The 26,367-nt window shown below is 38.8% G+C and overlaps 1 protein-coding gene across 2 annotated transcripts in view; it reads right to left on the reverse strand.

Moving 5' to 3' along the window:
* phkb (phosphorylase kinase, beta) overlaps positions 1 to 26,367 on the reverse strand; it is a 111,308-nt gene that overhangs the window by 45,860 nt on the left and 39,081 nt on the right. For both annotated transcript variants that reach the window (XM_014983726.2, XM_014983724.2), the window contains 7 exons: positions 26,076 to 26,139; positions 21,481 to 21,576; positions 16,996 to 17,193; positions 10,836 to 10,893; positions 9,610 to 9,687; positions 7,042 to 7,200; positions 6,761 to 6,855 (listed from right to left, as the gene is read on the reverse strand). In XM_014983726.2, the coding sequence (XP_014839212.2) occupies positions 6,761 to 6,855; positions 7,042 to 7,200; positions 9,610 to 9,687; positions 10,836 to 10,893; positions 16,996 to 17,193; positions 21,481 to 21,576; positions 26,076 to 26,139 (748 nt within the window). The remainder of the gene's footprint in view (positions 1 to 6,760; positions 6,856 to 7,041; positions 7,201 to 9,609; positions 9,688 to 10,835; positions 10,894 to 16,995; positions 17,194 to 21,480; positions 21,577 to 26,075; positions 26,140 to 26,367) is intronic.

The following is a 26,367-nucleotide window of genomic DNA, read 5'->3' on the forward strand; positions in this document are numbered from 1 at the left end:
AATACTTTTTAATAGCATTGTATGTTCATTTACTCTTACTCTGAGACATGAGTACTTCCATATATGTGCACAGAGAGAACAATAAGTGTTAAAATCAGTTCCTAACAGCATGTGAACGCTCAGCATGGCCGTTTGCTTGCTTCCTGCCTGGAGACAAAAACGATGGACTTCAGTGATGAAGAGCCAACCAGACGTTTGTGCGCACATTTACCCTCACCCCCAACTTAAAACACAAAATAATCATCCAAAAAAGTGGCAGAAACACCTTTTACTTCAACCCTTTCCTTCTCTCACGTTTGTGTGTTTTCCTCCCAACCCATCTCGGGTCTCCTTGCCAACATAACATGAAAGCTAAGTGTCTGGCTGAGCCAGAAAAGGTGCAAGGGCTGAGATTCAAAAGCAAAAAAAATAAATAAATAAATAAAACAAGACATAAAAGAGAAATATGGACTAAAAGGCTAAGGTGAAACAGTAAGAGAGAGGGAGAAAAAAAGAGCTGGAGGAAAAATGCTGCTTCATGAAGGTGGAAAGGAGACGTCCACAACGTGCCCAGCTGACCCCAGAAGGTGCTCCGCTCAGCATGAATAAACAATCACACCTAATTTGTTCAGACTGAGGGCAAGGCCACAGGTGCATGGAGGAAAATGGTTAATTTGAGGCATTCATGTTCTCAAAGATGAGAAAAAAAAAACCTTTTCGCTCTCCTTTTAACAATGAAATCTCAGAAAGATCGATTCTAAGATTTTCTATAAAACTCTAAACGTAGAGGAGCAAATCACCTGCAGCGGGTTTCTGTGAGGCAAAGGGTTTATTTTCTATCAGGTTTACAATGCGAGGTTGGAAATGTGATAAGATGCACCTGGGTTTCTCAGCGAGGCCTGGAGGGATCTTAACAAAATGTTCCAAAGGCATGGAGATGTGAGAAAAACCCCGTGGTTCAACGGGAGAAGTGCCTCCTATCAGATGGAGAGCATCATAAAAAGCAGAAACACCAAATCATTTGAGTTAAAATTCTTTCAGACCCTCTTAAAAAAGTTTTTGCTAGATAAAAAAAACTCTTGCCCATTGGTTGGTAACGCCTATAATGTTTTCATACATCCGTACTGTCCGTACACTGTTTCCAGGGGACGCTTTTCTTTGCTACACCACTGTGTGTTCAGGAAGCACAGCAAAAGAAGACATGTCTTTTAAGGATGATAGCCTAGAAGAACTTGGGTCAGTTTCTTTTGTGTGGAAGTATTTTGGCTTTAAACGACAATCATTTGCAAACTCTATCAAAGTAAAGTTGTCAGCTTGGGTAACATGAGTCTTTATTACCCCGTGATGGCAACTCAGAAATAGTCCAAATAGTTTGGATGTATTTTTTCTTTCTTACGGAAAGTTTCTGTTTATATCATAGGTTTGTGGTGCATTTCTATCCTAAAGAAAAACATACAAAATTTCAGATATTTCACAATGAGATATTAACATACATGGAAAAACCTCACAAAAACCTAATACTATAGCAGAAAGTACGATGGCGACTGTAAGAAAGGCTTACAGTATTCAACTATGCCACATGATTAGTACGTTAGAGCGAGAGAACGCAAAACCGATTGCGAGGTAACGCAAAAGTAAAAAAAAAATCCCCCATGTCCTCTAGACATTTTTATTTGCTCCAAATAAACAACTGGCACAAAAGATGAATAAGACGACAAGAAGCAGTAGAGGAGGATGGCTGGGAGTTGCCTTTTCTTAGATTTGGTGTTAGACCTGATAAAATCTGACACCATCATGTGGCACAAATCTAAAGTTGTGCAACAGAACGTTGGATTTTACATGTAGTTCTACCTAAACACTGAACGCGTCCAGGTAGAAAATATCATTGGGTTTGTTTTGTACTAAACCAACATTTGGGGATCAGGTATTTTTGGTTTGAATATGTGATCTGTTACATTACTTAAATAAATATGGATGGAACAGAATCCAATGGCCAATATACCTGTAAACTTTCTGATCACTATTGGCATATTTGTGCCTGTAATATTCACCCGATATTCAATGCAGCACATATCAGCACAGCTGCCTTGCTTTCATCCATCAGTGGACAGCCAGCCTGCTCTGTGTTGTTCTGAGACAGATTTAGAATTGCACATGTTTGTGAAAATCCATCTCAATTATTCCCTGACCAACTGTCAGCGCTAAAAGGTTTTTCTGATCATGTTGTCAGTAGCATTTTTGAGGCTGAAGATGAACCTAAAGCAGATCATTTGGATGTGGGTACACAAACCGCACTGATTATCTGGTGGTGATGGATATTTAGAGCAACACCAGAGTTACCCAACAAAACACTGGATGAAAACAGTTCTTTAACAGAACACAACAGAGACAGCAGCAGAGACAGCAAACTCAAATCATGGCATCAAATCGTGGCAGTGTCGGCTATAGTGGCACTTCCGGAAACTGCCAAAGCTTAGTAAAGGCAACTTTCGGCTTTTGTGGAAGTTAACACAGTTTTAGTGGCAGGTAACACAGTTTCGGTGACAGCTGCCATACTTTTCGTGAGAGATACCAAAGCTTTTGTGACAGATACCACACTTTTAGTGATGGATGCCGTGGCATTTGTGAGACGCCAGGGTTTCAGTGACAGACGCCACGACTTTTGTGACAGATGCCACAAAAGTTGTGGCGTCTGTCACACGTATATCTGTTCTTATTTCTTTTTATTGATTTGTTCAAAATAAACTTATTCATATTCACTCGGCCACAGAAGCTGTGTTATCTGTCACAAAAGCCAGAAGCTGCCTCTACCAAGCTGTGGCAGCTGACTCTAGAAGTGCCACTGAAGCTGCCACTGCCCCAGTTGGAGCTCGACCCTGCGTTCTGATCACAGATCTGATCAGTAAGTTCATTAATAATGTCACTGCAAATGCTGACGGAAAGAACACACCACAGCCAAACAAACCAAAGCATTTCACACATTTCCCAGAGAGAAAGTTCATGCAAAATTCTTTCCCCATTTCCATGGAAGGATTGTGGTTTAAAAAAAAAACCCCATCCGGCTCAGGGTGGGGGTCTTTGTTCGTGTTGTCGCATGCTGGGCGGTGACTGCTACCATCAGAGGCCCGGCTCACAGCGAGCTGCGCCGCTGCTACTCTAAGCACATCCAACATAAACCGGCTGTGATAAAACTTCTGATAATCTTGACAAAATATGCTTCCGACCTGACAGGAACCAGTTTCTGCTCCCAGGGGAAGCTAGTTTAGATGCTGAATTCATAGAGGCAGGCCTCCAAGAGCAACGGCGCGCCACATCCTCACTCCTCCCTCCAACTGGGAGAAATCACGCTCCACACAAGGAAGCTGACGCTGATTTTCTATTGATTCAGAAGATTTTAAATCAGATCTATATGGATCTCTGTTATATCAGGATTTTAATAGCTTATGTTCCCTGCTCTGTCAGCACTGGAACAACCTGATTATTTGCAGAAGTTTCATCACTATGTAAGCCTGGTATGGATTCTGGGCTTGAAATTATTTATCTATACCGTTATTCTTTCAGGGTGGACTGACTCTACAACAAACAGCTTCGATAAACTCATAAAAAGGAAGTGGGTGTGCAAGTTTGGATTTATTGTGTTTTTCTCTAGTCTTCAGAGGATCATTATTATGCAAACAGGCTCAAATAGAACACACCGCCACTGAAACCAGGTTAAAACGCTTTGTGTAGCCACCAGACAGTTTTTGGAAACTCTGATGAGCAAAACTGGCAGAAGCCACTTGAACGGACCTGGGGTGTTTTCAGACGATAGTCTGGTAGACTTCGTTTGATTTGGGACCAAAGTTCCAACATTTGCTACATTTTGAGCTGCTGCGGTTCGCTTTCACACCGCAATGCGTCAAACGATCCAAATCAATCAAAAAACCCATTACGATCATTTCGCCTTGTTACAAGGGAAACAATCTGCCAGTAGAACTTGTTCTTTTTCATCAATATTGACTTAAAACAAGCTCCTGTGTCTTGCTTTAGAGTTACTTGTGAGTTAGTCTTGTCTTATTTCAAGTGCACTAGAATATTTGCAATAGAAACTAGAACAGAAATACTTGATAAGATTGTGTCTCAGCAGTGTAATCATTCAAATCTGAAAAAAGAAAATGCTTAAAATCTCATTTATTAAAAGGTCCAGAAGAAACATTTCATTCTTAACCACGGTGAGTAAATTTCTGACTCCATCGCATTTCAAACGCTTGACGCTGCGCTCGGTTTCTTACGAGCGGGAAAAAAGATCCACCCGACACAGTCGCAAAGTGAAACATTGTTATCCACCATGAGACAGAAGACAGTAAGAAACTCAAACGCAGAGGCCGGCTGGATAAAAACATTCCCTTTGTTCCCTCTGCTGATATTTGGATTTATTCTGCCAATTGTCATACCTTGTAAAGTCTTATCCCCTCCGTGTGCCTTGTTCCTGCTTTGTCTTATCAGCCAGGCAACAAAAACAGGTGGAATATAGAGGTGGAAAAATGTTTTCATGAAGCAGGTGAATATGTATCTCCAGCTTTCATCAGTGTGATCCTCGGAGCTGCCAGCCATAGTCGATATGGATTAAGCCTCATCGTGATTGCCATTTAGAGAAATAAATAGGTTTTATCCTCATCTGCCAGCTTGGCCTCTGGCAAGGTAAAAAAAAAAAAAAAAAAAAAACATATATATGTATAATATCTGCTGGTTTGCTCTTGATTTAGGGAAACGCAATTAAGACTTCATTGCACGTGAGGACCCAGGAGGGAGATCTTTTTTAAAAAAAATGCATTTAAGAACAGAGGAGGATAAAACAGGGTGTCTGATATGAGCCAGAAATCAAGTCTTTGGGGAGGGAAAAGGAATTGGAGACCAGAAACAACGGAAAGTTTAAAATAAAACTTAAAAAAGTTCCCCAACAGAAACATGGACATTAAACATCAGCTTCTTTTAATGGAATTTCTATTTTCATAGAACAATTTGCAACATTTACAACTTATATTTCGTAATTTGATAGATTTTTTTTTGTTGCTGTTTTTGTACATTATAAATTAACCTAACGAGTATGCAAGCTGCAACAATAATGGGGAAGAAGAAATAAAAATATTTAAAATTTTATTAAATTAAAATTAGATAATTATACAAAGTCATGTCTGAGATTTTCAACATAATTCAACCACTTTGACTAATTTCCATGACGAAAATACTTTATGAAATCAGTCCACGGATTTATTTTATAAATTTCTATCTTAGACATATTTTCAGGTTATGGCCTTTTTTGCTGCCACCAATCGCACTCCAAGGAGGTATTTATCCTTTTGTTCATATCCTTGAACAAAAGGATATGAACTATATATTACCTATATATTACCACAAATTACCACTATATATTACCACAAACTGAATTATATTTTCCTTTTGAAGACTGTTTCCAGAACCTCGGACATTTCTCTCCAAAATGGACCTACATGGGACCAATCGCAAAAAAATGTGAAACATTATTTGCTAATGTAAGTCCACAGAGTCTCCAACAGTCGGTCCAGCATGAATATTTAGTTTTTTTAGGCCGGTGCATGAAAAAAGCTAATCCTATTCTTCCAGCTGAATTTCCTTCCAGGAGAGGGCACACACTTACTGCTTAAACCAAGGACGTTCATTTTTACACAGGAACAGATTAGTTTAGTTCAAACGTTTTAAGCCCTTAAATGCTCCCTTTTACTTACAAAGATTCCAAAGAGCACCTGAGCTTCTTTTTATTTACAGCCTTGCTACCCAAACTGGGAAGAATAAAGTCTGCCTCACAGGATGCTGACCACACTACGGAGGCTTCAAACATATCTCGTTTATCTTTTGTTGTCAAACTGGATTTTGTAGGTGGGATGAAGAACAGTCCAAAACAGCAGAGAACATGATTTATGGAGACACGAGAGCACAAGCAGAGCTTAGACCCTGAGCTGAGAAAGGGAAGAACATGATGAGAGCACACAGAACAAGTGTTGGAGTTCTCAAAGAAAAGGATGATACAGCCACTCAGAACCTTGTAGAGTCTTTGGTAATCTGTCATTTTAAGCTAAGTTGCTATCTACCTGTAGAGTCGGTTTGATTGGAAACCAACACTGCAATTTTTGCTACATTTTCAGCTGCTGCGGTTTGCTTTCACGCTGCACTGTCAAACAAACCAAACCCTTTGAAAAGCCTGTTGACCTCCTCGCCTGTGGTGGCGCTGTAACCAAGAACAGAAACGTCCGAAGGAGACACTGAGGGCGACTTCCTTCTTCACGAAATGTAAATATAAACATAGTGGCGCCAGATTTTAGCAGTTGTAGGATTTCTCTTTTGTCTTTGACATTTCTCCCATTAGTGCTTAAACTCGTGTGTCTGTTTGGGTTGTGTTTACCCAGGATCCCCTGCGGTGCAGTCCGGCTACCTGCTAGTTTTATTTGTCTCTGATGCAATAACTCATTTTCATTGATGAGTTATTGTTCCACGTTCACAGTTTCATGCTTTGGCTTAATAAAAATATAATTTTACTGGAACAGTTTCAGTGTTTATGATTGTGTGGGGTGACTCACTTCTGAAGCAGAACTAGAGTAATTATTTGAGATTGATCATTAGTAATTTTCCCTTATTTCTCCAAGGATAAACATGTAGAAGAGGAGCTCAGAGGTAATAATAGGTAAGATATCAGGCTATTGATTTATAACAAAAATGAATCTCAGATTTCTGTATCGTTAGACGTCACAGTTGTGTGGAAGCTTACCTGATTGGAGTATCTCATGCTGACGTTGCGCTGGTCTTGCCGTGGGACGTATCGCTGGATGGGGTCGATGTCTTTAGGGCTGATCAGCTCATCCACTGGAAAGTTAAGAAACACACATGTACAGAAACAAAAAGATTATGAACGCCATTGAAAGATTTACAAAAAGGAAAAACATAAACAGACACTACTGATCAATAACTGTTCTTAGCATTCAACTGGAGTGTAATGACAGATTTAAGGAATCTTAAACTATTGTTATTTTAACAATTTAAGAAACGCACCCAGCAGCTTAGCAATGTTGTACATGGCCTGACCCCAGAGGAACATCTTGCCATCACGACCAGAGTTGCTAGGGAAACGCTTCTGGCTTCCATGTTTGTTCTGCTCCGCCTCCACAAAGTCGGCCGGTACGTAGTAGTACTTAGGGATCACAGCGTGGCCTGTCAATGAAATAAATAACAATGAAGCAGTGTTTACATAGAGCACATCCTCTCTGGATCTGTGTGTGAGTAAAACGAGTCTAAATCAACGCAGAGGATGAAGCAACAACTCCAGCTTAAAAGAGTCATTTATAAACCAGCTGTGTACTTTAGACAAACAGCTTCATGCCTTAGTTGGCATAGATACAAACATGAAGGTTAAGAAGGTTCTGCATTCAAAATAACAGTAATCTTTTTAATTAGAAATATTTTAGTGAGGAAAAATGTGGAATTGGACAGCATCACTATCCACAATGACTCTTTATATTCATTAGAGTAACATTTATTTTCCCTTTGGCATAAATAAAGAATTTTTCAGCTGAATTGAATGATTTTTTGTGCTGAACTCTAAGCTGAATCATGTATGTACCCGTTTCTTTTTAATTGCTGAATCGACCTCTCTGTCTCTCTAACGACGGGTTTTCATGCGTCGTGTTTGATACCAGTGAGACTCAACATGTTTCAGAGCAGCTTCAACTCTGAGCTTAGGCCGTTTCCAGGTGACTAAATGATCTTTAAGGTGGACAAAGATCATTCTTCAGATTTTACAGCATTCAGTTTGTGCACTGATTAAAAAAAAAAGTTTCAAACATGGCCGACACTGTTTTGCAAAAGTATTAACACCCCCTTTTTCACTTTTTGTCTCTTTACAACACATTTCCATATTTTGTTTTTTTTTTGCACTTGATCAACACAAAGTGTAAACAGAAGGATATGATAGATGATTTTCTTCATTAAAAGTGTATGTTAGTTGCAGTTGCATTAAGCCCCTTTTACTCTGCTCCTCTCTAGATAAAACCCATTAAAAGCTGCCTATTTAATCTGAGCTTAGCTCCTGATTTTCTATAAAGATTTCAGAGTTTAGAGAAAAATCACAGAATTATGAAGGACAAGGAACACAACACACAAGTCAGGGAGAATGTGGAGTTCAGGTTTGAAGCAGCGATGGGTTCTAACACACTATGCTTAGCTTTAAACATCTCACAGAGGACTGCTTATGGTACACAAATGGAAAACACAAATTCAAAGTACAGCCAGCAGTACAGCCAAATGGTTAAGATCAAAGCATATTAAAGTGTTAGAATAGCTCGGTTCAGATCTAAATCCAATTCAGCATTTATGGCTCAAGCTGAACATGTTTATTGGCAGGAATGTGACTGAGCTGGTTTCTAAGGAGGAACGGCTGAATGTTTCAGCATGTAGATGCGTAAAGCTCACTTTAAAACACCCTCAGCTGTTAGAGCTGTGAAATGTGCTTCCACCAAGCACTGAATCAGGGAGGCTGGAAGTAAATGTAAAGCATACTTTTAAACCTTTTATTTATAAAACAAATGTGCAAACAAGTTTATTAGGCTTCATCCTTTCGCTACTACACACACAGTACGGCTCTGATATATACAAAAAAATAGTTAAAGGGGAATGAATGATTTTGTATTTTGCTGTCGTTTCTGGAGCTGAAGATAAACAAAAATATGTTCGGCAACAATTTTAGGAAAATAAAGGAAACACAGACATCCCGACATGAAACACGATCTGTCCTCCTAAACGTGAACAACAACAAACCAGGAAGAACATTAAAATGTAAGGGTGCAGATCTGACATGATGTCCTGCCTCCTGTGTGATCCCCCCCCACCATGCCACTCCAGATTATCTTCAGAGTGTGATGCCAGCTGAGAATCTCCTGCTGTAAGTCAGTTCTGACCTGATTCTCAAAATATTCACCAGTGTGAAACGGTTTTTCATGTCTGTTAGGTCAGAAACTGTGACTGAACAAACACCGCATCACTACGATAACTTACAGCAGAAACTCTGTTTGTGTTTGTCATCTCTGATGCAATATATTTTTACTGTTTCATGCTACAAGAGGAGCCATACTCACAGCGGAGGGCGGCATGTTTATGCTTTAGCAAATCAGTTAAAGTCAATGAATTCTTCTGACAGTAGCAATCACATTTGAGGGTTTTTTTTCCACTCTCTCATTAACATTAATGGTGAAACAAAAGAAAAATCTTTTTCATTCACCTCCAAAGCTCAGACAATTAACTTTAGGAGTCAATGCTAATTTATACAGGACAAGTACAAAGACTCTATGGAGGCAACTAACGTCTCACACCATCATCCTGTCTGCACTCTAATTATTCCCAGTCTATTCTGAATGGACCAGAGGAAACGCCAAGCTGCTGACTTTCCTATTATGTAACCGTCTCCCCTCAACATAATGGCTGCAGTAAAGGTGAAAAGATGTACGTTTATGTAACATTTTTCTCAAGTTAAAAATGACAGGATTTAACATGAAAAACAAAAGAAACAGGCAGAAATCAACAATAAGCCGTTGCTGGATGTGTACAAGCGTCTATGTGAAAACTCACCCTCGAACGACTGGAAGATGATGGGCTCCAGGAGGTCCTGGTACTCCTTCACCTGTGCCTTATTCCCTCTGAACACACCTTAAAGAGACAGGGACACATTTCGGACTGGATGGTGAGGGTACATGTCTGGGCTGTGCTCTCCGTCTCTCTGCCTGTAGCTATGAGACTGACGGTAATCCCAGAGCTGAGTGTTTGTACGACTGTTTGTGACTGAATTAGTCCTCACAACATGAATAATAAGTTTATGCGCACTCGCATTGTGTCAGTGTCATTGTATTGAGAAGACAAACACCCAGTTTCAATAATGAGGTTTTTTTTTTCTTTTAAGAATTAGGACAAAACAGGAAGTTTTTAACTTACACTGAGATGCTGAATGGTTTTGTGCAGATATGTGAATCTGTTGAGTTTCTGAGTTAAACTCTTGCTCCAGCCATGGACTACAATGGATTTGACTAGACCATAAAGAAGCAAACCTCTGTACTTGAACTACAACAGCTTTGTAGAGCAGCGGTGTCCACACATTTTGGCACATGGGCTGCAAAAGCTTGATTTTTAACCCTTTAACCATCACCTTGAAAACACTAATATGTTACATGTAAGTGTAACATGTAAATGTCTGCCTTATGAAAGTTGAGGGGTTTTTAATAAATAAAAAAAACTAATTTGTCTTTTTATTTTTGTTTGTTTTTGTATTTATATGGTCAGCAACAAACTAAACAAGGAATGTTATGAAAGAAACAAATTGGTCTACTGTTTGTAGAAAATGGATTTGTAATTCCTGCAAGATTTGAAATATACTCACTTAACTTCTATTATTATTTTTTTTACAAATTTGTTGAAATTATTAACAGTCCGAGATGGATAATCAATGAAAAAAATAAAGAAAAAAAATCCCCTCTACATTGGGGTTAGTTAGTACTCCCAGTGCTAACTAACCACAACCAATTACACCCACAGACTTTGGACACCCCTGGTGTAGAGCCTTAATGCAACATGGATGCAGAGTGTGTATGACTCCGTTTTGGGAAAAAAAAAAAAAAAAAAGTCTTTATTACCTCTTTTGTCATGTTAAGCATATGTTTTAAGAATCAATTCTAGTTTGTTTTTCAAATGTCTCAAAATGAACTGAAATGTAATTTTCTTTCAAAACCACTACAAGAAGGTTTTTCTCTCTCGTCCCATTGAGGCATCATAGCAGCAGCGGAGGCGAAGAGAGCGAAGCTTACCGTCAATCATCATGTAGATGAAAAACATGGGAAACTCGCATTCGATTCCATCAAAGAGCTGCAGAAACACACAGAGAGAAGGAATTAGATTGCTTTCTTGTTTTACAAAGCATCCAGCGTGAACTGAAAGCAGTAAAACTCCTTAATATGAAACGGCAGGGAGCAAAGAAACACACAGAAAACATATCATTCTTTAATGCTCTCCAAGATTTGTTTTTCTTCGTATTATTGTCATATTAGGCAGCTTTGTCGATGGAAAAGTGAAGATTTAATTCACCACTTCAAAATCAGCAATAAACCTACATTATTTACGTCATTATACACGTGTTGCTATCCCTGAGTTTGATTACATCCTCAGTGTGACGGTATGAAGAGAATATAGAAGGCTGAGAATAAAGAAAACTACATGCAGCATTCTGATGATGGACCCACATTTCAAAGTCAATAAAAGACCTCAAAACAAAAGTAGTAAACACAAAAACAATTTCACACCCTACGTGGAGCTATAAATAAAAAGCTTGATAAATGGCCAATCGCATACTTTTAATTGAGGCTTTTGATTTAATTAAACTCGGACACTTCAGGGGCAACCCCAGTACTGATTTGCTGCCGTCTTAATGCTACAAAGCCTGGAGGGAGCATGAAGCAGTGGAACGAGCCTCTATAGCATAAACCACGACTGGACCACTAGTCTACAAACCTTACTCCAACCAGGCATTCTGCTGCAGGCCCAATACAGCTGTCACAGTTATAACATCACACATGTTTCTTGAAAATCCATACTGCAGATAATCATGATAGCACAAGCATTCCAACACCTGGATAAAAACATGTCAAACTGATAGAACTAGGGGGCTGATATCTGGTGTTAACATTTCTGTTGTGGCCAGTAATCAATATTTACTGATAATATATCAGAAATGTATTCACACCCCTCTACATTCATCCGGGCTGCCCTTCTGAATGATCATTTTTATGTGGCGGATTTTGGAGGAGCAAAGAACTCGAATATGACAAAACAGTTTATTTTTCAATGTGCACAATGTGGTAAAAACACTAGGAAAACCTCACATTGGTTAGATCTGACTGATACACATAGCCTTTACTATAGTTCTGCAATCAGTGCAAAAAAATAAAAAATAGGCCATTATTTTTAATAGGTGGCTAAGAAAATTGTGAAGGTCAAGGGCACAGCTGATATTACCACTGAGTTAACCAACAACAAATACAGGAGTAGATATGGACAGTTATTGTATTATTTGTCATTGTCAGGAAAAAAAATTTGGGTTGTGAAAATTAACTCGTTAACCTTGTGTTAATTCACAGATTTTTAACACCGTTAATATTTTTTGACGCAACATTAACACACAGGCTTCTGTACTTTTTGCACGTCAGCTGCACTGTAGTTTTAACGTAACTCCCTTTTTCTGTTTCAGCCGTTTCTCTATGGAGCTAATCTCCTGGTCTTTAAAAAAGTGCAGCATCGTTATAGCGCTGTGGAGCTCACAGCGCAGGAACAACACCAAAGTTATTTTACTGTTGTTGACAAAACAATGCAGTAAAGCATCATTTTACATGTAGCTATTCATGACTGAACCAGAACTAAAAAGCTACAAATAATCATGATGGTTTTTGCAAATACCCAAAACAGTCAAAGTAATGGATGTGACTTTTCTCCCACTTTGGATTCCAATAAGCCAAGAAATAAGATGTTCGATCAAATGCAAGTCAAACGTCCAGGAAATCCTAACATAACAGAAAAAAGAAATAAATCAATTAAGTTTATTTGTACGGCACATTTCAGCAACAAGGCAGTTCAAAGTGCTTTACGTCATAAAAACATAAAAACAGAATTAAATAAACAATTGTGAAAACCAGCAACAGGCATCACATTTTGTCAAGTGCCACTGTTAAAATCACCAACAAACATCAAGTATGTTGGTCAATGGTCCATTGTTCATAGTTCAAAGGAAACTTTAAGCACTTGGGTTTTTAGTCTTGATTTAAATGAACTCAGTGTTTCGGTTGTTTTGCAGTTTTCTGAAAGTTTGTTCCAGATTTGATATGCAGAGAATCTGAATGCAACTTTTCCATGTTTGGTTTAAATCAAAAAACAAAATCCCCAAAAAAAAGAAAAAAAGAAAAAAATAAGATTCATGACACCTAAATTGCATTAAATAAAACAAATGTCCAACTGTAATAAGATCAAAACAATAATCACAGTGGTGGTTATTTAGTTAGTACAGACTGCAGACAGGTGTGTTCACACACACATTTCTTGTAACCGTCATTTGTTCTGATTATCTCTGCACGCCTGTCTCTGTCAATCCTCTCCACACCGATGGAAGATAACAGAGATTAGATCTTAATGCAGAAACAAACGCCTAATGGAGCTGACACACGCCGACGCCGTCACCACCACTCCACGGATGCCTCTGTCTGAGCGTGCTTCTTTAAACGCTCCGTGTCTTCATGCTGCTATTATGCAGATCTGCTGCACCTCAAACTGCTTTAGCAGCGACAGAGGGAGGGAAAATGAGGGGAAAATGATAGACAGGAGAATGCATAACGCGCAGAAGCAGGGGAGGCTGGTTGGCGGCGGTGGGGGCAAGGCAGCCGCTCAATGAGGCCTGTGCTTTTTCACCCTTTCAGGCTGTAAACACGCAGCATTCCCTTGTGTTTTGTGCTTGAGCAGCCTGACTGATTGGTAAAACTGTCTGTCACCGAGGCAGCTGCTGCTCTCAGCGAGCAGACAGGAAGCGCGGGCGTCTGCCCCCGCCGTGAATTCTCTCTGAACGCCAACAACAACAGCTTCAATCGATGTCCTCTGCAGGGACACCTGGTCTACCTGCGACCCCTCGCCCTCCAGACTGAGCTCACGCTGGTCTTCACTCCCACCACCCGCTATACCATGTCACCATCTTCTCGCTATAGGCGCCTACAGGGTTAGGAAATCTAATCCATAGCAACCTCTCCGCCTCCTAGAAGGACAGCTAGTTGAGTATTAGTACTAGAAAGTCACTCTGCAGTAATATTTCCAGACCTTCCACTAAGAAAGATATAAAGTTTCTGACCCAAATCAATCCGTGTACATATAAAAGTATATACTCTACAACTGTAGATGAAGAGGAAACAGCAGATTGTGAGTGTGCATATGGAACATTTGGTGTGTTTTCTCGTCTGAATGAAGGTGTGAAGGAGCCTGAAGAACTGTTGGATAATTCGGAGCCTCAGAGTCTTTTTATCCTATTAGCTGCAGGATTAAATGCAGCTAATTGCAAAGTGGTTCAGAGTCGGTGCCTCATGAGTGCCCACTTCGGCAAATCAAGGGAGCGCCTTCATCGTCTGTGACTTTTTTTTTTTTTTTTGTTAATTACTGTGCGGTTGTGTTGCGGTTCGGCTTTAGCTTGCAGTCAAGAGCGACCAGAAAACGTGAAGTCTTCTCTCAGAGCTCCCAACGGTTTCAGAAACTTATGTTTACACACGGTTAGTTTGTTAGCTAAGGCTCAAAGGAGACTTGTGCTGTGAATTCAGATGTTCAAATCTGACTGACAGTGAAAAACAATTTGAAAAGATTTGTTTGGCACGTATTGCCATTTATAGTTTATAACATAAAACAACAACAATTCCTAAGTTTTCTTTCTGTAAACACCTTCTGATCTCCTGACTGGCCGATGTAGTGAGCTTGAAGAACAACCCTCGTCTCAGCTCATCAGTTCAGTGACAGAAACTCTGCGGCTGAAGCCGGGTTTTGTTTTGCATTGTGTCTCTTCTGCCTGATTGGATCACGCCGTCTCTTAATGACAACGTGAACACTAGTTAACGTCGACTCAAAATTTACGTGTCGAATTTGCAAAAGGAAAAGAAACTCACTGGTGCATAAACATGAGCAGATGATCGCTGAGAAGAAGTCAAAGTAGGATGTTTGGGAAATAAGGAAGGAGTTTGTCAAAGAGTCATGAAGGCCACCAAAACAAAAAAAAAACAAAAATTTTTCTCAAACAGAATATTTTTACTAAACTAAACGTTAATGTCGCACAGATGTTTTTGCGTTGGTTTTGAATATCTCTGAAGGCCTCAGTTTAATCGATTATCACTAAAACCACTACTAAAACTTTAACTAGGCCCTGTTTGATGGATGATTTGCTTTTAGAGGAAGTCTGCAGGACGACCTCTAAGTTCAAACTGCCACAGGACAGGTTCAAAGGTCACCGTTTTGGTTAAAGCTTACAAACTAAAGCATGTGACCCATTCCATTAACGACACATCCTGTTTTATGATGATTGAATGTAAATTTTAGACATTTTATGGGGGGTTTTTCAGACTCATAAGCTCATTTCTGAGTTTGAGTCGTTTTTCCATTCTCTTACCATTTTCAGATGATGGATTGATTAGTTTGAGATACTCAAATACGGAATAACAGAACTTTGCATTAAAACTTCCTGTCCTGACCTTTCTTTTGCACTTTACAGTGATGTGCTACTTTGTATTGGGATGTCTCATAAAATTCCAATTCAGATAAAATTCTTCAATATATTTTTTTATGTGATTGTATTTATGTAATTTATTTGACTTTCTGCCTATTTCTATATGTATCTCACTATTTATGCTGCTTCTCTGGTTAGAGACCACATTTCCATTTTCTGTACCTATACATATGCAACAACAGTGAAGATGAATCCAATCTAATCTAATGTCGGGATGTCTCACAAAAATCCCAGGAATCACAAGTTTTCAATGTAACGAAGCGTACAAAAGTTCAATCGAGACAAGAGGCATTTTGTTCTGATTATTAGAAGAATTTTTCAATCATTGAAAACTGAAATGGATCCATTCTTGCTGCCTGGTGTTCTTAGTGACCGACTCTTTTAGCCTCAGTTTTTCATAGCAATTGATTCATCCTGTGCTGTAACGGAGCTAGCTGGGTGTGTTTGGTGTTTCTGTTTCTTGTAAAGCTGCAGGTTTCCACCAGGGGGAGTGGCTGAGCCGGATGCTCCTGCACACCTGCTCCTAATCAGCCCACCAGCAGGAGCTTCAGAGCAGCTGGCTGCCGGTTTCTGATTCGACGCCTCCGTGTCAACCCGTGTGGTGCCTCTAACCCTCGCTGCCGGTTTCTGATTCGACGCCTCCGTGTCAACCCGTGTGGTGCCTCTAACCCTCTGAGTAATTCCTCGTTAACTCAACTCTGCTCTGACCTCGTTCCTCGTGCCTGTTCCTACGGTTACCGCTTAGTTCCCTCCTGGATCTGATCCTCCAGGATTTACTCAACCTGTCCGCCCTTGAATCCTCTGCAGTCAACTCCTCACTTCTCTCTGGATTCAAACAATCCTATTCAACCAGTAAGATTGTTTCCTGAATCTCACCATGAGACATTCATCCTACTTCTCCGCTCCCGGAGTTAAACCCCCCTGGACCAGAAAGGACCAGAAATCTACGCAGCTTCTTGTATTTTTATAAACCTGCCAAACTTTAGAACAGTTTCCTGAGAGTTCTGGTATGTGGGTCAGAAGTTTACCACAAAACATGACATCAGCATGACAGGGACTGTCTTTTTATCCCATGTCTATGTAAAATCCACACTTGTTAAGTAGAGGTGTAGCTAAACATTGATATATACAAATTAAATGATTCATGATATGATTCAAAATGTTAATTTATATAATCAAGTTTAGGATGTCTTATTTTGAAATTTTGAACTTTTATTTCAATGCCTGTAGGAACTTGGGGAGAAAATTATTTTAAATGTTTTTGTGAGTTGAAACAGATGTAATTGACTGCGTTAGATAGGCGTAATGTATCGCAGATTTGTGAATTATATTGAATCAAAATCAGATTGGTATACTTGTGATATTGGCAAACGTACCGACATTTAAACAAATCAATATATTTGTTTAAATATATTCCATATATATTTAAACAATATATTTAAATATAAATATACATTTAAATATATTTAAACAAATATATTCACTTAAATAGTGAGGCCAATCATTGGCTGTGAAACGGAGCAGCTGCAGGCGGCTGTAGTACCATGACAACCCAATGGTGGGAGGAGTCAAAAGGACAACAACAACAACAACAACTGCGTATGACCAGTCCAGAACTCTTTGAACAACCATTTATCATAAATAGGAATCCCACCTGGAGTCCTAACACTCACCTTCATCTCAGCAGGTTTGTAGTAGCGGCGGTTCTTGTCTTCATTCGCCGTGCGGTAGCCGTCGCGCAGGAAACGCTTGAAGCCATATTTGCCTCGTAGCTTCCGGACGATCTTGTCGAGCGTTTGGCTGTAGAGAGCGTCATCATCGACCGCAAAGGCTGGGTAGCTGATGGTTGGGAGCAAGGCGGCGTCGGTGTTCTGTCAGACGAAACACAGCAAATCACTGACAGAGTCTCAACTTAACAGCATCAGAAGCAGGGATGCGATACTGATTGTTATAGATATCGATTATTCCATCTATTATTTTCACAATTAATTGGATTCTACAGCTTTTTATGTAACTTCTTGAGCTTATTTTTTATAACAGATTCAAAATGCAAATAATGTAAGTCCATTCCTTTTTCAAATAAGAAAAACAAATATGTAAAACAAATAACATTCCTTTAGTGTATGCTTGATCATTTGCAGCAAAGGATCCATCAGCAGCTAAAAATAATACCTGTAACATCAAAATGTAAAAAGCTTAGTCTCAACATCAACACATCATAGAGCTGATCTGTTGATTATTGTTGGATTATCAGATCATTAACTAGACAGGAAAAGGTGCTTAATTGAAGATATTTCTTTTTCTTTTCTTTATATTTTTTTTTTTACAAAATTTGAACCAGGTCAAACTAAACTATGCCACTTGATTAAAAGATATATATGAATAATAGTCATTAAAAAATTCAAATAATATTTGGCTTTTGGTCTGAATATGTCGTCGTTTCAGCAACTGGTCATTTATTAGTCAATATGCTCCAGTTAACGATTAATCAATTACTAATTTAGTTGACGATTATTTCAATACTTGATTCATTACAATTAATCTGACTAAATATTTCAGCTCTCGTTAGAAGTCAGCACTAATAAAGGCTAAAAATATTTCTGTTTAATTTTCTTCCAAATGGACGAACCGCATCTGACTGAACTGTAACAGAATCACTCATTAGGAATAAACAATGTCATTTGACTTAAGAGGCCACTATGACTACACGACGTATTGAGCAGGAATAAAAAAAGAAAAGCCATCATTCACATAGAGCAACCAGGAATATTTTCACTTCATCAATCCAAAAATAAAGCTCCTGCGTTTTCTTAATGAATAGACTCGGCTGCCTGGACAATAAGTTTCCTCAGAGCTGTGATGAGTTCATTCAACAAGCTGCTAACCGAGTGCGTCTCTCTCCAGGTCTGCTTGATGCTTCTTTGTATTGGATTCGCTCTCAATTTGCGCTGATCTTTGCAGGAACAAAGGCTGGGGCAGAGGCATTTAGCCCCGGCCCTTTTATCTGACATCTCATTACAACTCCAGTGTGCATATTGACAAGGTAAACCGCTTGGCTACAGTTGCTCCACAAAGAGCAGAGCAGAACCTCGTACGGGCGACCGAATATTGAAATTGGATCTTTTGACGCACAACAAGCAGCACCGATATGGTATTAGTATCTTTATCTTGACATAATCCTGCACTGTTGCAACCCCTCCACTGCTTCCTCCCCCTTAATGTCAGCCTAACATGACTGAAACGGCTCTCTGATCCTCTAATTACACTCATTTGATTCCTCAAATACTGACGGGTGGCTTTTCTGCCCGACACATTCAGCACACACACTCTCTCACACTCAAATACATACAGATGTGATCACTGAAGTGTCTGCAAGAGGCGGCGTGAAAAAAAGGAAATAATTGTGCCCCTACTTTCTTTTCCTGATTCCGTTTCATTTCCCCCCACCCCCACATTTGCCGTGAGGCCACCTCTCACTTTCGCCAAATCTTTCTGAACGCCGAACAATCAGCAGCACAGGTGGCATAATGATCGACTACAAGGGAGAAACGCAGCTTTAAATTGAAATTTAGAATCGACACGGGGGTGTGGGTTCATCTGATGTGTGCGATTAACCTTTGACGTGTGTGTGTGTGTGTGTGTGTGTGTGTGTGTGGCAGGCTATAGTTTGGGAGAGAATAAGAACAAACGTCCTGGTAGGCAAAAATGGTCTTAAAATGAGCAAATGTAGACATGGCTTTTCACAGAGAATCACTCCATAATGTTGCTAAAAGTGTTACATGAAAGTAGGGTTGGGGTGTGTTGTATCGTTTATCATTTATCGTGACAATAATTTTTATTTATTGTTTCCACGACAAATTCCAATTGATGATGCTTAAACCTCCAAAACCGTCCGTACTGTCAGGAGTGTTAGCTTGACTATTTTCTCAAGAAAAATGATCAATGAGAGTATCAATACTTAATAAATTTGAAAATATGATTAGATGTAGTTAATATATGCAGTTTAGTGATACAAATAACACATAATCTGACTGGTGTCCTACAAAATGAGTTGACAAATCGGTATGTTTTTCCAAGTAGAAGAATTAAAATTGAATGTCCCTTTTATCCCAATCACAACAGCATCCCAGAATATTGCGATAAAACTTTAAGTTTAAATTCGCCCCACCACTGGAGTCATTCTGTTTTACCCTGACAAGACTGACACAGCAGCAGATGTGGTGTAAAGATGTATATTTATATAAATAAATTATCTTTAATATTAATGGAAAAGATATTCAGCAATGCACCAAAAAAAAATCTGTTTGGTGTAACTTTATTTCTGCTTTAGTGAATCGACTTTTCCTGTTTTTTTCCTCTTGCAAACACAAACTGATGTTTTTCTGTTTCCACCACCTGCAGAAAGAGGGAAAAGAAGGTCGAGTTAAATCCTAAAAGAACCCTCCTGTAGTCAGCACTCAGTCTTCCTGCTGCTGATGCTAAATTAATTATCATTCAGCAGGATGTTTTTGGAGTCGTCAGCACAGAGACTACTTTGTCTGTTTAACTCGCTACCAGCTAGTCGCAAGAAAAGAGTCAGCCTGCCTGTGGTCTGCGTAGCTGTTATAATATTAATAATAAGGCGAGTTGCCTGAAGCAGCTCGTGATTGTTTGCATTTTGTCAAAAGCATAAGAAGAAGTGGTGAAACTTGTTTGTTAATTGGAGCTGGTTGGAAACGACAGGATGAGAGATGATCTGGAGGAAGAAAGCAGGCAGCTGGATTTGTTCATGCAAATATAAAGCAATTAATAGACATTTTTGTCAACAGTTAAAACATTACCCTCTACATAGTGATGGTGTTTCACAGATAAATATACACTCCTTTACTAAAGGGCAGGGTTTATGCAAAATTTACTTTTTTTTTTTTCTTGCTTTATCTCATGTCACATCGTTTCCGTATCAAAAACATAGCTGGAGTTTTGCTCTAATTTATTCATATATGTTTGAGAAATCCTTTAATCTCCAGTGGCAGACATTAGGTTACAGCTTAACACCATCATACAAAGCGCTGAATATTTCTCTGAAGCCTGAAGCTTCAGCCCCCAGTCGACGTCCCACCTCACAGGGAATCCCTCTCCACTCAGCTCCTTCAGACTAGTGGCAGCAGCAATTAGCAAACACCTGGAGGAAGTGCGCTGTCTGCTGAGCTCTTCATACAAACAAGAATGCTCCTAAAAATGGCTGAAAGCAGCATTATGGAAAAGCACTGCTGTGATGAAGGGGGAGTGTCCCGAAGGGTAGGAGGTTCTTAAAGAGACAGAGGCCCAATTTCACGGCTTTGATGCAAACTTAAATTTATTTTGCTATGACTCCAATAATTAAGAAGAAACAAAAATCTGACTTTTTGAATATTTTAAAATATTTTTTACTAAACTGTGATGATGCTAACTGAGGGCTATATGTTGTGATTATTGTGAACAGATTTATCAGATTGTTGCATTCCTATTTGCATTACATTATGTTCTATTGTTGTGGTGAAGGAGATGAACAACAATCAGACATTCAAATCTTCACAATAAAATTTCCGGTGCACTACTATGAAAAATTGGGCCGATGCCGATATCTGATGTCTATATTGCTTTTATGTCCAATAACCAATATTTACTGATATTGTATATATATTAAATTTATGTTTATGATGTTTTGACACCTTAAGAACATTGGTGTAGGGTTAAGCTTCCCACAATCCTGTGGGAACCAACCACTGCAGTCACATGAAAAAAAACAAACGTGACAACTAGTTGAAAATAAACATTGGTTATTATTATCAGAGCCAGTTTTACTCATCAGACACGATCCAAATATCTTAAATATCTACAAACATGGACCGATACTGACAGTAATGCTGATTTATCAGTACACAATCTAAATATTGTGATTTTCTTGTTAATTGGTGAAAAACAAAATATTTCTAAAGATCCCAAGAGAGAATGATGAAGATCTAGAGTTTTCTCCATAGAACCTGAGAGAAGAGCTGATGCGGAAAACAAAACCGATGGGAGATATAATCCATCAAACTGTGTGACATAAGTGAAGGTCTGAGTGATTGTCAGCTCCTCTGCTGGGGTCGGTGTTCTCGGCTGTGGTTGGACACAGAGGGCTTCGTGGACTGACTCACATGTGAGCGAGACTCTCTGGGCAGCAGGGAGGACAGGGTCTGTCGGTTCCTGTTGTGGGCGTCCAGATCCACAAATATCACAGACCACGAGCAGCCCTGCAGCGGGGGCAAGAAAAAACAAACAAAAAAAAACAGCACAGTTACGTAGGAACTGTTCATGCTTCACAGGTAAAGTGGCAGCTAATAGTGTTCCAGTCTGAATGTGCACACCCACAAACATTCACACTTGGCAAGTCATCCATCATTTATCTGAGAAAAGAAAGAAAAATAAATAAATAAAACCACTTGGCTTTAAAGCCCTCAACTTCTCACCTCATGCCTCCACACATCAAAAACACGCCGTTTTCCCTGCAAAGTCGGGCGGATATTTCTGGCTTGCATACTTGTTTGAAGTTGAACGTGGGAGTGTTTGAACAGCGCAGGACTGATAGTTATTTTATCACTTCAAAAATCCTCGCAGGGAGATGAAGTGCAACAACCACGTCGGCTGTTCATCCGCTACACTTAAATATCTTTAGGAAACGGAGGAGGAGGAGAGGAGAAGAGGGGAGTAAAGCTGTTCAGGTTGTTTTTTTTTTTTAAGTGATCAAACCTTTGCGGCTCCAGTCCGCTTCATCAGCTGTGCTCACATAAAAGCAACCGAGTCACCGCTGAAACCTGCTAAGCAGTTTTTAATGCAAGTCTTATGCATAATGTATGAATATTGCTAGAATCTGGTTTTCTTCCCCCAAACAGGTCTGGGCTTTTAGTCAAATCAGCAATCTTTTCTTTAGCAATCTGCAGAGTGCCGAGCGCAGCTGGACAGAAACGGAGGCAGCTGAGCGACATGCCAGTGAAAAATAAAATCGGCTTAAAGTAGAAGAGAATTACTGTATATACATCTGTAGAAGTATCAATGAACACATTCAGACCTAAAAAGGCAGGTTAATATATATGACTGGGACTAGACAGGCAGTGGAGATGTGAACCAGCATGCACTTCCATCAATTGTGTCTCTTTTTCATGAATGTTTAGTGTTATACAAGGTTCTAATGTTATATTTTTTAAGAAATCAATCTAGTCAGTTTTGTGAAACTAACTTCCATTTTTTTTCTTGTTTTTATTTTTATGTGACTGAAGTCTGTGAAATATAAAAAGCTATTTGAAGGAAACTAAGGAAAGAAAAACAACAAGTTAGTGAATTAAAGAAAAGACACATGAGGGCTGCATTAGATTGTCTGCACAAATATAAACTGCATGTTTTCAGAGTAACAATATGTCAGATTGTTATATGAGAAAAAACCTTAATCGGTGTATGTCTGCAGGATAAACGTGGTTGATAAACACCGCATTCAAAAAGCTTTTGTTCATATTTATATGAAAATAAGAAAACAACATGTGTTTTTGTTGCTATGCCAGCTTAATTTCAATCCAAAAAGTTTTTACTTGGAGTCTTTTGTTTTAGTAACATTCAGAGCGAAGGCTGTGGCATTTAAAAAAAACGTGAAGGATTTAAAAATCTCATTTCCACTAAAATACAGAGACCGCAATGAGGTTGAACACTTCTGATCACAGAGCAAAATGAACAGAAACCCTCATCTGTAAAATACATTAAATATCGACAGTTTTCCCCCAACATGGCTGTAAAATCAGGAGAAGTATAAAGTCTAATACTACTGATTAAATTGCCTTTATTGATTAATCAAAACTGGTTGGAATTGAAAAAAACTTGGTTTATTGCATCAAATACGCTAAAGGAGCCCGTTGGTTGGGGCGCTCAGCAGTCATTCATAAAGCCACCAGTCATGTTTTTGAGTTAAAAAATGTTTAAGGTTGACAGGAAATATGAAAATATCACTTGATAATTATGTGTTATTGGAAGACTAGAAAATTAATATCTGAATACCAACTAGTAAGTCTTAAAAATGCAAACATTTAAAAAAAAAACAACCTTGAAAAATAAGCAATGCTGAGCCTGGTGGCCCTCCAGGCTTATAATAAACTGAGGGAAACCCTGCAGAGCTTCTAATTAAACAGATAAATGCTTTTAATTGTCACTAATATAAACTATTATAATTTGGATCAGTTTTTCTAATTCTTGGAAAAAATTGTTTATCATGGTTAACAAAGAAAACCGTGCTTTATATTTCTGTGACAGAAAATGTTATGTAATGTCAATATAAAAACGATAAAAAGCCACACAGAAAATGGAAGTAAACAGAAATTTAATAAGAAATATTTACTATTTGAAAGATCTTAATGGATAAACTAACATAAAACATGCTGGCGCTGCTGATATGGAAGAAAAATAATAATAAGGGGTGTTTACATGGATTCAAGGAGCCGTAAATGTGCCTTCAAAGCTGATGATATTAGTTTTATCTGTCCAGTTCAGTTTGTCTGGAGCAGAAAAGCTGCATCCCTGCAACTGGTCAGAGGAGGGGTGGTCAGCGGAGGAAAACTATAAACTCCCTGGACCTGTAAGCAGAGTGTCCATTGAGCCGGCATAAAGGCTAAATGTGACACACAAGCATACGGTCTGGAGTCGGCGATAAGTGCAATAGCAGTGTGGTTTGTAATAAATGTTCCGCTTTGAGGCGCTGGGGGAGTTTGGTTTGGTTTTGGACGGCTGAGAGTCAGCTGGGAAATCAAGATTGATAAGAGTCATTAATAAGAGAGAGGAAAGCTGGTGCACAAGCATTCCCACATAGGAGTAGCAGACTTGATGAAACACACACTCACACTCTCACACACACATCTACAGATGCTCTGCGCAGCATGGATCATAAACCTGACACGTCAGTAAATCCATTCAACAAACTCAGCTTGAAAACAGAACCCATTTTGAGTAGAAAGTTGCTGATAAGACTTTGCCTGCTTTCTGGTTTCTTGTAAGGTGCAACCTGCCAATTCCAGGCAGTTTGAATCCTTTTTTTTCCTCTTTATTTTAAAGAATGTAACTCCAACCAAAAGATGGAGCAGATAGGAGCAGAACTCTGGACACATGGACTTAAGTCCAGCATTACCAACAGTTCTGCACTAAAGCAAACGTCTGACATTTAAAGGATTTTAAAAACACAAAACACAGTTCAGTAAAGTATGCACTGTCTGTTGAAAGCAATAAATAATGTGTCTTCTTGATTTTGATACATTTAATCAATTTTATATAGTATTGACGGTAACACTTTATTTGAAGGGGTGAGCATAAGACTGGCATGACACCATCATGAACATGAAGGAGTCTTTATGAATGTTTATGACTGTTGTCATGAAGTATCATTCAGTAAATAATGACACTTTTAATGTAAAGTTGTACTAAAAGTTGCATCTAAAGTCTATTAAAAATGCCAACTTTACATTATTTGGTAAATAATAGCATTTTAAATGCAAAGTTGTTCTAAAACTTCCATTAAAAGTGTCTATTCATGTTCATGTTCATGACAGATGTTACGAACATGAAGGAGTCAGTCTTATGCACAGCCCTTCAAATAAAGTGTTACCGTCCTGATTGATTAATTAATTTATTTTATTTCAAACAATTAAAAATAGTCAAATGCAAAACAAGAAAACAAAACAGTGCCCAAACACCAATAGATATCGGTAGAAAACGTATTCTTACTACCTCTTTTTAATAATGTATAACAATAGTGTACAACTGCAAATATGTATCCTTTACTTATTTGACACAATTCAGTTTACATTAACTGCTAGTAAAACACGTCATAGCTCAGCTCCACACCTCCATCCCACCTGTTTATAACAGAGTCTGGACATTAGGTTACATAGTTTATGTTGTAAAGTTTATTTTATTTTATCTGGCCCCAAATTCACAGAGAATTCATGGAACTCATCATTTCCACCTGAAAAATCTATACACTTGGTATTCTATCAGTTTTTTCCAATTACACCTTTTAGTACATTCCACATACCTTTGTTATCTTTTTTATAAAATTTTCGTACACTAATAATCCTTCTCATGATATTAGTTCAACAATTTTTGTGTTTTCTGTATCTCCGTTTTGCTTCTATCATTCAGTAGATTGTTCTTTTTCTGACAGGCATTTAGCAGTCATTGACCTGTCAGTCATTGATCAGAGCCAATCAAGGCGAAATTGACCGATTCTGTTTTCTGGCTGACGGATCGGTCCAAAACCCTTTTCTTTTTCACAGCAGTTTGAAAAGGAAGAAAACAAACAAACAGTGGTTTGCAGTGAAACCTGCAGCGACGCATAATGATCTTAGGAACTCTCTAAACTTCTGAGGGATTTAATGGCCAGATAAGCTAATCCTGGGTCCCATCCAATTGTTGACAAGAATGAGAGGAAAAAAAATATCTTTACTTCTAATCTATTGACAGGTTTAATGAATGACTCTGTTTTTCTGTCTTACAAAAGAAGAAGAAAAAAATATGTGCACTAATGGATTTAGCGAAAGAGCAGTCGGGGGAGCCAAACCCGGATCAACTGCGGCCATCGATCACAGTGTGTGCAAACATAAAGTATCTGCTGAAACAAACCCGGGTGTTCAGACAGAGCTCCGTCTTGAATTCAGAAATAGTGCATTTAACTTTTATTCAGTCAGAAAAAAAACATGTGCCTGGGGTGAAGTTCAAATACCTGATTTCCAAACAGGTTGAATCCATTGATGGCCTCCAGAGCAGCTTTAGCGAGACCGACAGAGCTGGAATGAAAAGAAACACCGACTATTAGCCACATTATAACCGCACTGAAGGTTATTAGCTGAAACAATAACCTTCGTATTACAGTATTTAATACTGTAATATCTTTTCTGTCAGAATTATCCCAACTGCTTTCATAAAATGTTGCCCAATTCAAATTGTGATCTTACAGATCTGGCAGGACTTAATAAAGCTGAAGGCTCTTGAGATTGTAGACTGGTGTAAATAAA

Source organism: Poecilia mexicana, unplaced genomic scaffold, assembly GCF_051168715.1.
Source record: "Poecilia mexicana isolate PSO_F unplaced genomic scaffold, ASM5116871v1 scaffold_3, whole genome shotgun sequence".
In the NCBI taxonomy this organism is placed as follows: Eukaryota; Metazoa; Chordata; class Actinopteri; order Cyprinodontiformes; family Poeciliidae; genus Poecilia; species Poecilia mexicana.